Source organism: Balaenoptera physalus, assembly GCF_965194825.1.
Source record: "Balaenoptera physalus genome assembly, chromosome: 5".
NCBI lineage: Eukaryota > Metazoa > Chordata > Mammalia > Artiodactyla > Balaenopteridae > Balaenoptera > Balaenoptera physalus.
Window position 1 is genome coordinate 116,675,847 of NC_138884.1, and position 13,938 is coordinate 116,689,784.

General features: G+C 37.7%; 1 protein-coding gene across 7 annotated transcripts in view; it reads right to left on the reverse strand.

Moving 5' to 3' along the window:
- Positions 1–8,051: 8,051 nt before the first annotated feature.
- PPA2 (inorganic pyrophosphatase 2) overlaps positions 8,052–13,938 on the reverse strand; it is an 89,837-nt gene continuing 83,950 nt past the window's right edge. For 6 of the 7 annotated variants that reach the window (XM_082462939.1, XM_082462937.1, XM_082462935.1 and 3 more), the window contains 2 exons: positions 9,334–9,370; positions 8,052–8,264 (listed from right to left, as the gene is read on the reverse strand). In XM_082462939.1, coding sequence (XP_082319065.1) covers positions 8,236–8,264; positions 9,334–9,370 — 66 coding nt within the window. In that variant the 3' untranslated portion in view covers positions 8,052–8,235. Of the gene's footprint in view, positions 8,265–9,333; positions 9,371–10,921; positions 11,164–13,938 lie in introns of all 7 variants that reach the window. The other variant, XR_014263923.1, reaches the window with a different exon arrangement.

Consider the following 13,938-nt stretch of genomic DNA (forward strand, 5'->3'; position numbering starts at 1 on the left):
CCTCGCATTTAGAAAAGCACCAAAATCATTAATGGTGACACCTGCTCCTCATGGCTAGCAGCAAGCCTCTGCCAACACGTGTGTTTGACTGTACCCTCCCCGTCACTAAAATCACAGATAATGCTGACCTTCACCCCTGCCTCTTTGGAGCAATTTCCCAGAGCTATCTGAAATGCTGTCTCCCGGGCTATAGTCCTCATTTTGCTCCAGATAAAACTTAACTCACAACTCTCACATTGTGCTTTTTTTTTTTTTTCAGTTGACAGTATCTTCATTTCCACAGTCACACAATTATTTTTCAATGCATACCACAGAAAGGGGGCAAAAATTACCTTTCTACTCTAAAGACCACAAAGTACGCAGGAAAGCATGACAAAAAGAAAAGCAAAAACAAAACAACAGGCTTGGATTCAGAAGATCTAGTTTCAGGTCAGTCTCCCTTACTCAGTAGCTGCGTGGCTTTAGCAATTAACCTCTCTGGGCCCTCCTTGCCTCAACTTACATGCAAGGTTCTTTCCAGTTCAAAATGTTCTATATTCTAAATCCCCCTTCAGATTCAGAAAAGCAACCTACAGTCTTTACATATTGTGCTTTTGGTTGATTTCTGAATTACAGAAAATCTATTTGTAAGTGGTTAGGTATATTCTACAGATAATATGAATACTACTGTAAATTATATTTATAGGACTTTTGAGGGGCAGATGTATCGAGGCTAGGGAGGATACTGGTAAAAATCAAATTATGGTTTGAAAACCTACCAAGAACTTCTAAAATCTTCAAAATGAAATAAAAGGAGAAATCAGAGGAGTGACATTTGATATTGTGGGAAGAGTAGGAAAAGCTAACTTTTCTGTGAGAAAATATTCCCTGAAATACAGTAGTTTAGAGTAAGTGGAGTTTTAGGGTTTTTGGGTTTTTTTTAATGAGTTTATCAACTGAACTATTTACATTAGATCAACATGGATTACATTTTTCTCATTTCTCACTGCGTATTAATCTTATTTGTCCTACCACTCTTGAGATTATTCAGGTTTTCTATCATGGTGCTTCTTGTGGTGTTCCTAATCTGAAAACCAAAATATGTTACTTCTACTTTCAAGTTCAGAAGGTCAAGTTTCAAACATGGAAGTTATTATCAATAATTAAACCAAAAATCCATGAAGAAGCCACTCTGGGACAAGAATCTTGGCCTTTGAGCGCTGAGCCTATTTTTATTTTGAAGTATTCCATGTTTATTTTTGCCTCATACTCCATAAAAGAGCAGCAGTAAACATGTGATGATCAGCCTTAGTATTTTCACAATTAAGGTATTGTTTTTTTATATAAGTTGAACTTTTATCCCCTGGGGCATTAGAGGAATCTCATGTAAGAACTCTCAAAATGCCTTAAATACAAATAATAGATAAAATCCTTCCCAGAGAATCTTACTTTCTGGATATCCTTTAGATTCACTTGGGAACATAAAGATGGGTAACACTAATCATTTTTTTGGAAAGCACAAAATATTCTAGGCTGCATTAAAAAGTATATGGAATTCATAACAAGTGAAGTATCCATTTTTTGTTGTTTTTTTTACACTAGAGAGATGTTTACTATACTCATTTGAGGGCTCCATAGCAAACAAACAAAAAACAACCCAGTAAAATAGAAGGGTTTTCAAGAAAAATATTAATGATAAGTAGAATTTTAGGAAGCAAGAATTATGCAGCTTGCAAAAAAAAAAAAAAAGACATTTAATACTTAATTTTATTCCTTAAGATTTATGAGGAGTTTTCTGAGTACAGTGATCAGGTCCATACACATTAAAAATAAAGTAAGTTAAATTAAAAGCACTGGTATGTAGGCTAGATATGTTAAATCTCCTCTTTTGGATATCCCTAAAAGGAATAGATTCTTATATTTCAAAGATCTTAAATGGCTTTGGAATAGAGCAGAGATACCCTCAAAATGCTTTCCATGCAGTGATAGGACACTGTCTTCAGATGCAGAAGTCCTGTGATTTGCAGGAACCTCTAAACTTCAGTTAATGTAATAAGTAAAATAGAAAGAATATCTGTCTTCCTCACAGGATGCAGTGTCAATTTAATACAACCAACATGAATTGTTAATGTGTAAAACAATAATGCTAAAATTGTCATGACAGTCTCCGCTCTCAGTGAGTTTATAATCCAGTAGTAGAGGCAATATGAACAATTCTAATATAAGTTATAGTGACCGAAATCCTGTAATGGAGGAATAAATCAATAGTGCTATACCCTCTCCCCGAGGAGAAAATGATTGATTTCAACGTGAAGAGTGGGAAAGTTTTCACAGACAAGGTAGCATTTGAGCTGAACTTGGAGGATAAGAAAGAGTGCAAGAAGCAATGAGATACAGGGGAAAGGGCATCAGTCTTGGAGTCGACAGCCCGAGTTCTGCTCCACACCTGCCTGCATCACTCACTGCAAGCCTGCAGGCATCTCCGGCACACGGAGGGCCCTGAGCACGGGGCTCTGCCTGCCTTGCTGTTGGTTTAGACAGGAGAGAACAGCAAAGTCTACTTGCAGATTTCACCGGGGGCTGAGCTGGTTTTGTCCACCTGTGCATAGCGGTGCTCTTGATGCATGAGGTTCTGGCCTGAATCCTAGTATTCATGTTCTACTCCCCGGATGGCGAGAACCCTTGCTTTAGGATGGTAATCCCTGATCTTGCCAACTGCTAAATTCTCCTAGTCAAGGACCACAGATGCACGTCTGCCATCCAGTTTTAGCTGCTTTAATTGGATAAACTCATTGTTTGGCATTCTTCCATGATTTCTTTTAAAACTGTACTGGTTGTACTATTTTATCCATTTTTCATTTAAGGTGTTAACTTTAAAAAAATTATCTTTCATTTTTTCCTTTTAACAGAGAACAGGAAGCAGTAATAAGGGAGCATAACAAGGACAGTCCTATAGATAGTCCTGCCTCAAACCAGGAAAATTAGTAGAACTACCCGATGCATCCCTGGTTAGCTCTGCATAAATATTTTTAGGGCCCAGGTTTAGATTTTTGAATGTGGGCTAATCTCTTTAAACTTGGATCCAGCCTTCAGGATCCAAATTTTGCACCTGAAAATAAGGATATTATACAAATTGATAAAAACATCAAGATCCAGTAGATAAATAGGCAAAGAAAATAAACAGAACATTCATAAAAGATACTGTAACTAGTAAAAATGTAGGGAAACAGTTAATAATACAATTAACTGTTATGTATATATATATATATAATTAACTATTATAGTAATAACAACAACAAAATATCCATCCTAGGAAGGATAGGAAAGAAGAAACTAAAAGTCTCACATATCACGGGTGGCAATATAACTGGAATAACCTTTATGAAAATGTATTTGGCCATAAAATGTTCTTATTCTGTGATGCCCTCTTATGGAATTTATACCGAGAAAATGATCTCAAAGAAGGAAAAACTCTGACAGTTTACCTGATTACTGTAGAAACCTCATAAGGAATCTTCCCGTTTCCATCCTTGCCCTACTCTGTCCCCCCCGCACACTCAGCCCCAGCACAATCTAGTTTCATCACCGCAGTCCTCTGCTCAGGACCCTCCCTTATACCCTCACTTGATCAAGGTATAAGGCCAAGCCTTATGTTGGCTGACAAGGCCGCCTATGCCCTCCCTTCTGCCTCTGGGACCTCATCTCTGTCACTCTTCTTTCGCTCTTTCCCCTCCAGCCACACAGGCTCCTTGCTGTTCCTCCAAACTGGTCATACTCCTACCTTAGGGCCTCTGTTCTGAGTACTTCCTTTGCCTCAGTTCTCTTCCCCCAGAGACCCACGAGGTCCCACTCTGCTTCTCTCAACCTTTTGCCCGGCTGTCGTCTTCCCAAGAGGCCTGTCCTGACCTACTCAGTTTAAAACTCCAATTCACATTCCTAACCCTGAATAAAAGTGGGATTGCTGATTTCCCCTCTCCCTGCTCTTTCTCTCCTACATACTATAGAAATTACTTACAATGTCTATGATCTGTCTTCCCCACACAAAATATGAGGTCCACAAGGGCAGGGATTTTTGTCAGTTTTGCACTGATGTATCCTAAAAACTTGGACTAGTACCTGGCACTTACACATAGGCAGTCAGTAAATAACTGTTGAATGAATGAAGTTTAAAATAGCAAAAAGGAGGAAGCATGTCTAAAAGCAGAGGGTTGGCTGATTAAAATCATGGTAATGGAATGCATTCTAGACTGATGTAATCAAACCTCTTAATCTTTCTGCGTGATTCAACCCTTTGCAACCAGGTACTTTAAAAAGGGGAAAGAGCCCTTTCTGTATTGGGGAACCTGAACAGAGAAGATGAAGCACCGGCAGCTTCCCTCTTGGGGTACCAGGATACCTCGAGAGTCTTGGTCTTAGGAAAGGACTGACAGCTGCATTGTTCGGCCTGACATCAGAGAGCGCAATAAATATTTTTTGACTGAAGGAAAGAAGAGCTTATGCCTCTGTCCTGGCTGCACTGGGTTCCTGGCTCCTTTTAAGGTGGGGAATGATCTGAGAAGTGGAGTTTGTTCCCAACAGGTGATCTAAGTAGGGTAAATGTCAGGTCAGCCACAGAGACCCTGGCCCGTGCGTGACAAGCGCTCACACGTTCCTCAGAGCTCTTCCATCGCCTGCTGCCACTGCTGTCTTCCCCACCCCGTCGGAGTAGAGCCACCTCTTCATTGTTTCGACACCTAGAGGCTGTCGCATGAGAAGCAACCACTTCTCTCTCAAGGTGCCTTAGGAAGACAGAAGCCAGGGGTGGGTCTGCGGGGGTGACCAATTATTATGGGCTCACTTTATCTAGTAAGTTTGATAACTTAGAAATCACAAGTGATTCTCATCAGGTGTAAATTTTTCTCTGATTTGAAATGCAGAAGAACACTTTTAATATTTAACACTAAACTTCATATAACTTTTATTGCCTTTCATTTTTTTTCTAACAGGAAGTAGTGATAATATTATATACAAGTCCACTACGAAGGCAGACATCTGGCTTTCTTTCTTCTCTTTTTAGGGGGAAGATAACCTCAAACAGAATATTAACATGAAGAAATTCTCAATATGATCTACCCCTCAACTATCTAAACCAATGGGTTTAAAACTTTATGGGGGTGGGAGGAAAACAAGTATATGGCTCCAACCCCAGAAATTCTGATTTAGTAGATTTTAGGGAAAGCCAGAAATCTGTATTTTAAGAAGCATTCTAAGTGATTCTGGAGCAGGTGTTTCATGGACCCCACCAGCAAACACTGATATCACCTTGGACAGAACATAGAAAGAAGGATGAAAAGAACATACCTGACCCAGAACTTAAAGATGTGATCCACTGTATAATAAAGCAGTAAGTAATAAAGATTAATCAGCAGTCACAAGAAACATCTTTACTCATGACAAGGCAGTGAACCCCCTCCTGGGAATAAATCATCAAATGTTGCTATTAGTGAGTACACAAACCGCTAAAAATGCATGTAGTCCTTGACGGAGAACTGCATTTTATGAAATTCAGTGTGTTTCTTCTGCAGAACAACGGAGTGATACTAAATGTATCATGTAAGAAATGATTTGGTCTGTATGTGAAAAATAAAGAAAAGCTCACAAAAATTTCAGACAGCACATTTGAGAAAAATAAATCTTGGACAGTCTACCCCTTTGATTTTTCATATCCATGGGACCCAGCTGTGGGTGTTACCCAAAATCCCATCCATGGATCACTTTTGGTTTCCTAACTTGTTTTAGGCGATTTTTAACAAAGATTCATTTTTATTCTTTCGCAGGATTTTTCCTTTCTAACTATGTGTTCAAGTTAATTGTTCCATGGGAATGGGCTAGCAAAGATCAGATTAGCTAGTCTGGAAGACATTCTGAAACAATTATGAAATAGATGCTCACTGAAATATAACTGTCACCATAATAATACTGATGACTACGTAGCAATGTAGAAAGATGCTTATAATAATGAGTTAAAATTCAAAATGATGTATTTAAGATTATAACTATGTAAAGTCATATCCTATGAAGACAATTGTGATTAACTGTACTGTAGTGAGCAAGGCTTACTAACTAGGTAGCATCTAAATATCACTGACCGCTAGGAGAAGGGGAGCCAAATACGAGGTGTGAGTTACCCCACACGAGGCCCACCAGACATGGCTTCTTCTCCAACTCACAGGAGATTAATATGCCACATGCCATAAGCCGTTAATCCATCCTCCGATAATTTGCTTATTGTTTAGTGCAGACCCTCCCCAAAGTCGAAAATTTGTGTATGACTTACAGTTCGTCCTCTGTATATGCGGTTCCTCCGTACCTGTGGTTCACATCCATGCATTAAACCAAGTAGCAGAGCAGATCGTGCAGTGCTGCAGTATTTATCATTGACAAAAGCCTGCATATAAATGGACCCACACAGTTCAAACCCATGTTGTTCAAGGGCCAACTGAATTGAAATAAAAGTTGTTCTCTATTTTATATCTTTCCATAAGTTTTATTATATTCACAGCTTAAGCTATCAATATATAAAATTAAAAATAGATTCTCTCCTTACATTCTTTGATGTCCCTCAAAGAGGTTCACACATTCCCAAAGACATCTCAAGTGAACATTGCTATTTCACTTGGGCTAATGACAAACTCTGTGCCTATTTCCTCATCTGTAAAACAGGCATGCTCTGAGCTTTGCCCACATCACAAGGTGGCTGTAGGAGGGAAGCAGCATGCATAGCAGGGTGAAAAAACCATAGCATTTAGTCATGAGTCCTAATTCTGGCTCTGAAACTTACTATCTCTGTGACCTCTGGCAAGTTATTAAACTTCTCGGAGCCTCAACGTGAAGTGGGCAATTTCCACCTTATAGGGTATATGCATACACGACGTCTAAGAACACTGCCCGACATGCAATAGACGCTCAAGAAATGCTATTATAGCAGGGCTTTTCAAACCACAAAACACATTATGTAAATGCAATGTGTTCATAATGATAATAGAAAAAAAGGGGAGGAAAAAAATATGAACAGAACTGGCCACAGAAGCACAGAACTGGGAATGTGAAAAGCACGAGATGTGCCTGGAGAAGGGGTAACATGACATGGCTGAAAGATGGCATTCCTGATTTCTGTTCTCAAGAATATGAAAAGCCATTGAAGGCATTTTGAGAAAAATCTAACAAGGCACTATCCATGCTTTAGGAACATAACTATTTGGAAATGTGGAAGACGATGTGCAGGAAGGAAAGCCAGAGGTAGGATAACAACTTGGTTAGGAGGCAAGAGGGCATGTAATTGAGCTGGAGCAATGGGAATGAGGCAGAGGGCTGGATCTGGAGGCATGGAGAAGACCTAGGAGGCTGTTACAAGAGTCTGGGAGAAATAAGGGGGAAAACCTGCATAGTAAGGGTGCAAAGGAATGGAGGGGGCAAAGAAACATTTAGATGACCTTCATGAGTAAAGAGAGGAGAAGGGAGATTCAATATGGTTTCAAGGGTCTGACAGGGGAACTAGGAGAATGTTAATTCCGCTGTTCAAGAAAAAGGGAAGACAATGAGTTCAGTTTTGGACAACAGGGATCCAAGGCATTTAAAGAGATGTCCGCTAGATAGACCCCAGGAGAGACACCTGGGCTTCTTATGTAGACTTGGGAGTGATCACCATAGAGATGAGAAGTAAAACTAAGAGGACTTGATGAGAATCAAATGGAGTTTAGGACCTACAAAATAAATGGTAGGAAAGAGCCTTAATAAATGTAAACACATTTACACAGGACTATTAAGAGGACAAAGGTTGGCTAAATGAAGTCTCCACCAGCAATGGACTCAAAAAACATAATATGGTACGAAAATGAGAGCAATAATATCTACAAAAATCGTATTAACTTACTAAATTTATCATTTTTATATTAACTCACAGAAATAAAAGTTAATAAAATCATTGGGTTCCGTCAGGCATGCAAATTGGAACTGGTGAAACTCAATGCTTCTAAATTTTTGCTATGAAATTCAACATCTTTTCACATCAATAAATATCCAAAGGAAACTAATTCAAAAATTTCAATGTTTATTTACACTTTGCATATCTCAAAAAGTTTGAAAAAAAAAAAAAAGAAGTTTCAACAGGAAGTTAGCAGATTCTCATAGATCTGCTTGTTTCTAGCACTTGGTGGAGATGGAGTCTTGGAGTTTTTAGAGACTGGAATCCTGATGGCAGAACTTCAAATGTTCTCATCACTTGCCAAGGAAGTGCCATACTTGATCTGTGTTTAAAAATGGGGGAAGCAGGGTGTTAGGGAAGGGGTGGAGAGGGAGGGGGGGAGGAAAGGAGGATAAGACAAATTTAATTTAGACCTTTCGGAAAGATTTAGGCAGATAAAAACAATCAGAACTTAGTATGACACACTTCTATATTTAAAGCCACTCACCTTTAAACTCTCGTCCTAAGTTCTCTCATTTGGCTAAGGCCTTACATTCTAGAGCCTTCCCACTTTATTTCCTACATCTTACTGGGTCACTTTAGTCTTTATTGAATAGTACTGAAGCTAGTGTCCTAGCTATGGCATGAAAGGTCTAGGAAAACCCTGTACTGTAAAATCTGACCGTCTGTCAAATACCCAAAATGGGATAGTATTGCAAAGAAACAATCTGTTAGTTTCCCATATAAGGAATATAGTTTGCTTTCCCACGAAATCATGTCTATGCATTTGCTCCTTTCTAAACATCTTACAACTCGATTCATAGTAAATAGTTATCATTTTTCCTCCAAACTTGCGAGTTGAATATTATTCTAAGGTTTCATATTAAAACAAAAAGGCAAAAAAGCCTTGCAATATTTTAAAAGGCAAATGATACATGCACATGCTTGTATTTTGAAATTTTTACTACAGAACATTTTTACTTGTTTCTCAAAACAGCTTCAAATAATGGTAATTTAAAAAAATGCTATTTTTAATCCTACTATAAATTTTGATTTTAAGATCTTTAGTTAAAATGAGTGATTCATTAAAATGATGATAGATAATAAATAAAGTCTCCCAAATGCAGACATTTGGAGGCTTAAAATTTATCAGAACTAGCTGGAACCTCAGTACGTCACCAACAAAGTCACTGCACAATCAAACTACTTTCTAGCCTAAAAGTAATAAACGTGTTCCTTATTTTCTGAAATTAGGAAATAATTGATTTCATCTGAAAATTTTAATGACTAAAAAAGTATTTTACTTTGTTTATATAATTTTTAAATTAATCTATTGTAGTTTTTGGGGTCTCCACTACTGTAAATGAATAAATTTACATATCTAGTTCCTCAAGAACCAGCATATACCATACCTTCTTCATTACTTCCTTTATTCAGTGAAAATGACACCTGAAAGATAAGAACAGAGTCTCTGTTATAACGAACATTTAGATGTAGAAACTATATCCAGAATGTTTTTTTTTTTAACATGAAATTATAGAACAAAGTGAATACTCCTCTTTGCCTTTTATTGTTATTGCCTGTTCTTTCAGATAAACAAACCACAGACTTAAGAGTCAAATAAGAAAAAAAAGCATTCTTGAAAAAATTTTCTGTCATTAACCCATGGGAACTACTGAGAATGTGAAGAGAGGAGAGGGATTTTCTTTCAGTTGCTTCTTTGGCTGAGGCCTTGAGAACAAAAATCCAAGACACACGTTAATAGATACATGCACACATGTGTACGTAGGTACACACACACAGAGACACATTATATAATGTATTTAGCTGTCTTCTAAAGTGTTTAAATTAATTTTTCTATTTTGATGACTGGGCCAAGATTCCTAGAACAGACATAACCTGTGGTAGACAAGATTGAAAAGTCTTTCTGAGATATAAGATTTTTTCCTAATTAAGAATAATACATTTTTAAAGGTTTAAAAAAAAATTTAAAGAGAGATCCATTCTCCACAGAGAAGAATGCACAAAGCCCAAGAGTAACCAGAATAAGCATCTATGTAACCAACACCCAAGTCGAGAAATGGAACATGCCAGGCACTTCCCCAGTCATGACCTCTTCTCCCTGAGGTATAACCACCACCCTGATTTTATAACACACTTTTCAGATTTCAAATTTAATAATCAACTTCTAATTCTCTGAATTTGCTCAGCCTTAGTAGGAAAGATCTGCCTCTGATATTTGAGGTCTGGGGCAAATGTACAAATGGAGACCCATATATCATACACCTGAGTATTTAAAGGTTATAAATCAAGGTAACAAAGTGACTATAAAAACTGTTGCATCCTACTGTCTTGATAAATATACCTTTGCACTGACTTGGAAGCTCTCGTTTAGCATTCTGGACACCTTAGAGACTGCCTGAACATGGCAGAGTAATGAGAAGAGGCACATGGCCCTCATCCCGCCCCGCTTCTGCTACCCCAGGCTCCATGCTGTGTTGAGGGCCTCACCTGCACAAGGGTAGCTCACATATCTAGGCGTCCCCTGCCTCCTAACAGCCACCCACAGGCCCCTGTAGAAGTAATGGTGAGCAGAGCCCGCACAGTCATGAGCGTGCACTTGGGGAGATGCCCATGTAGGCCCTGGAAACAGGCTTGCAGCTAGCTGGGTAAGGAATTCCAGGGACTTGAGTAACTAAAAGGTGGTCTAGAATGGGGGCTTGGGCTCCTGGTGAATGCACAACTTTGGTCCCTCGGTCTTGCCCTGTGAGGAGGGACGTGATTGGATGAGGGCCAAAGCAGGACCCTCTAAAAAGAAGGACCCAAAGCAGGGCCCCTCCTTAGGTCTAAGGACAGTCTTGAAGAACATCTCAGCAGAAAAATATAAATTTCAGCAATATTAAAAGATTCTCTATGATAGTTAATGTGCCAACTTGGAGGTTGGTTTTGGTTGAGATTAACTTTTAAATTGCTGAACTCGGGGTAAGGTAGATTGCCCACCATAATGTGAGTGGGCCCCATTCAATCAGTTGAAGGCCTGAACAGACAAAAAGACCAGCCTCCCCAAGCATGAGGGAGTTCTCCAGCAGACTGCCTTTGGACTTCATCTGAATCCCTGGCTTTCCTGGGTCTCCAGCCGGCCATCCCCTTCTGCAGATTTTGGAATCACCAAGCCTTAACAATCTCTTCATATGTATCTCCTATTGATTGTTTCCCTGAAAAACGCTGGCTAATACATTCCCCTGAATCATAAATGGGTTAAAGTTATTTTTCCTTCTACTCTTTGAGAAAAAGTTTAATCAAATATGCTTTGTTTTATTTTCTATCATACAACATGATGATGTAACAATGTAAATAAAGAAGACCTCTGTGCAAATTTTATGTAAAACATCCGTGAGATTTTTCCAAGTACTTCAAAAAAAAAAAAGAAAGAAAATTCTATTCGGCTTCCCAGCACAGGGAAAATGCTTAACCATGGTTGGTTTTGAGGATGGCAGAACTTAAATAATTCTGGGTGTGAAAGTAACACTACAACATAAAAATTGAAATTAGGCCTTTGTGATTTGATGGCTCTGTTTTTCTAAATAGACTATAAAACAGAATAACTTGCTTATTCTTTGAAATTCTTATGCTCTTTAAATTGTGCAGGACGCCTATTACAGAGTTTGTTGGAAAGGTAGCTGTTTAGATTTCCTGCTTAAAATTAGCAGCTGCTTCTTGCTGGAGCTGTCAAACATTTCAGGGGAAGAAAATGTATGATATATGAAATAGAATAATCGAGCAGCTTCTCATTAACCTAAAAAGCATTACAGAAAAGAAATGGACAAACTACTCTAGCTAAAACATTTATCATTACATTTTATTTTAAAAATAATTCCCAGAATGTTTTATTTCTTTATTCCTGAAATGTATTTCTTGGTTGGTAGAATATATTCAGACTGTATAAAGCCTCATATAAAAGAAAACAAACATCACAGGTAAATCTAACAGAGATAAAATAACTATGAAAGTCTGAAAGTTTTGTTTTTTTTTGTTTTTTTTTTGTTTTACATTTTTCCATATTAACATATGTCAAAAGAGACCAGCATTTAAATTTGAAAACAACAATGGGTTCATGATACACATCAGCTATTTAACTCTTCATCTACTGTCAATGACTTCCTGATTCTTAAACATTACACTTGCTTACAGAAAATGGAAGAACAAAGAAACGCACAGAGCAGCATTTTAAAGTGACCTAATTCCAACCCTCACTCTCAGAAGTCACCATCATTACATTTTCCTTGTAAGAAACAGAAGGATTTTCAGTTACTTACTTCTCCTAATTTCTCAGTAGGGGATGAATGTGGGTACCCTCTACTCATCTAAGATAAATTCTCCAGGAAATTGTATTACTTTATACTCTCATTCTAAAAATGCTATCTCCTCTCCTCTCCCACTCCAAAAATACTTCTCATGAATAGTCATATCTTTAATTTCTTTCAAACAAATTTAATGTTCTCATTACCAAAGTATTCCTCTTTTATCAACCAAAGAAGGCTTACTCTTTTCTGTCCCTACTCATGTGTAAACTGTATTTTAAATGAATATGAACTATTAAACAACTGTTTTGTACTCCTTCAGATAACCCCACCAGGTCCCTATAGGCATTTTCACCTGCAGGTTACATTTGTTCAAATTAATTAACAAACATGACACACTCAACCAACATAAAAGCTTGCTTTACTACATGATATGAGGATTGATGTTCTTTTACTTTATTATAAGGATTCAAAATTAAAGAGAAAAAAGTTCCTGATTTTTCATTCAGGTGCAGTAGGGTTTTAGTTGAATTAAATTACCTTGGGTATTCTCTCCCTGCATTATGTTTCCACGGTTCATAATGCAGTTACTCTATATTCATTTTTTTTTCTTCTTCCAGTTTTACTGAGATATAATTGACATACAGCACTGTATAAGTTTAAGGTGTACAGCATAATGATTTAACTTACATCATGAAATGATGACCACAATATGTTTAGTGAACAGCCATAATCTCATATAGATACAAAATTAAAGAAACAGAAAACACATTTTTCCTTGTGATGAGCACTCAGGCTTTACTCTCTTAACAACTCTCACGTGTAACATACAGTGGCATGAATGCTATTTATCCTACTCTACCGTGTATCTCTAGTAGTTACTTATCTTATGACTGGGAGTTTGCACCTTTTGACTGCCTTCATTCAATTCTTCCTCCCCCCACCCCCCACTCTGGTAACAGCAAATCTGATCTTTTTTTCTGAGTGTGTTTGTTTGTTGCAGTATAAATGACCTACCACACTATGTTAGTTCCTGGCGCACAATATAGTGATTCGGTATTTCTATGCATTACAAAATAATCACCACGATTAATCTAGTTACCATCTGTCACCATACAAAGATTTTACAGTATTATGACTATATTCCTCTTGATGTACACTTCATTTCCATGATTCACTTATTTTGTAACTGGAAGTTTGTACCTCTTAATCTCCCTCATCTATATTCATTTTATTTTCACATTTCTTTTCTGATTTCTGCTTTATAAATCAACAAAACTTGACCAATTCTTAGTTATCCATAAACAAAATGTAAGAGTATTTTTTTTTAATATTTGGCTGCGCCCGGTCTTCGTTGTGGCACGTGGGATCTAGTTCCCCAACTAGGGATCGAACCCGGGCCCCCTGCTCTGGGAGTGCAGAGTCTTAACCACTGGACTACCAGGGAAGTCCCTGTAAGAGCATTTTAGGTTTATGTTAGTTTAATCTACTTCCTCTTCCTTTCAAGAATGTATACAATTGGCTAGTAGCTGAAAAAAATTATTTTACTTTCATCTCCTTTGTCCATCTTTCAGTGGTAATGCAGCGAAGCTTTTAAGAGGAAAGAAAGGGAAAGGAAGAGGGAGATATACTAGAATCAGATCCTGATTTATCAAGAAAATACATTATTTAAATTTTTTAATAGTAAACTGCCACAAAGATGTTCATTTTCAGAGT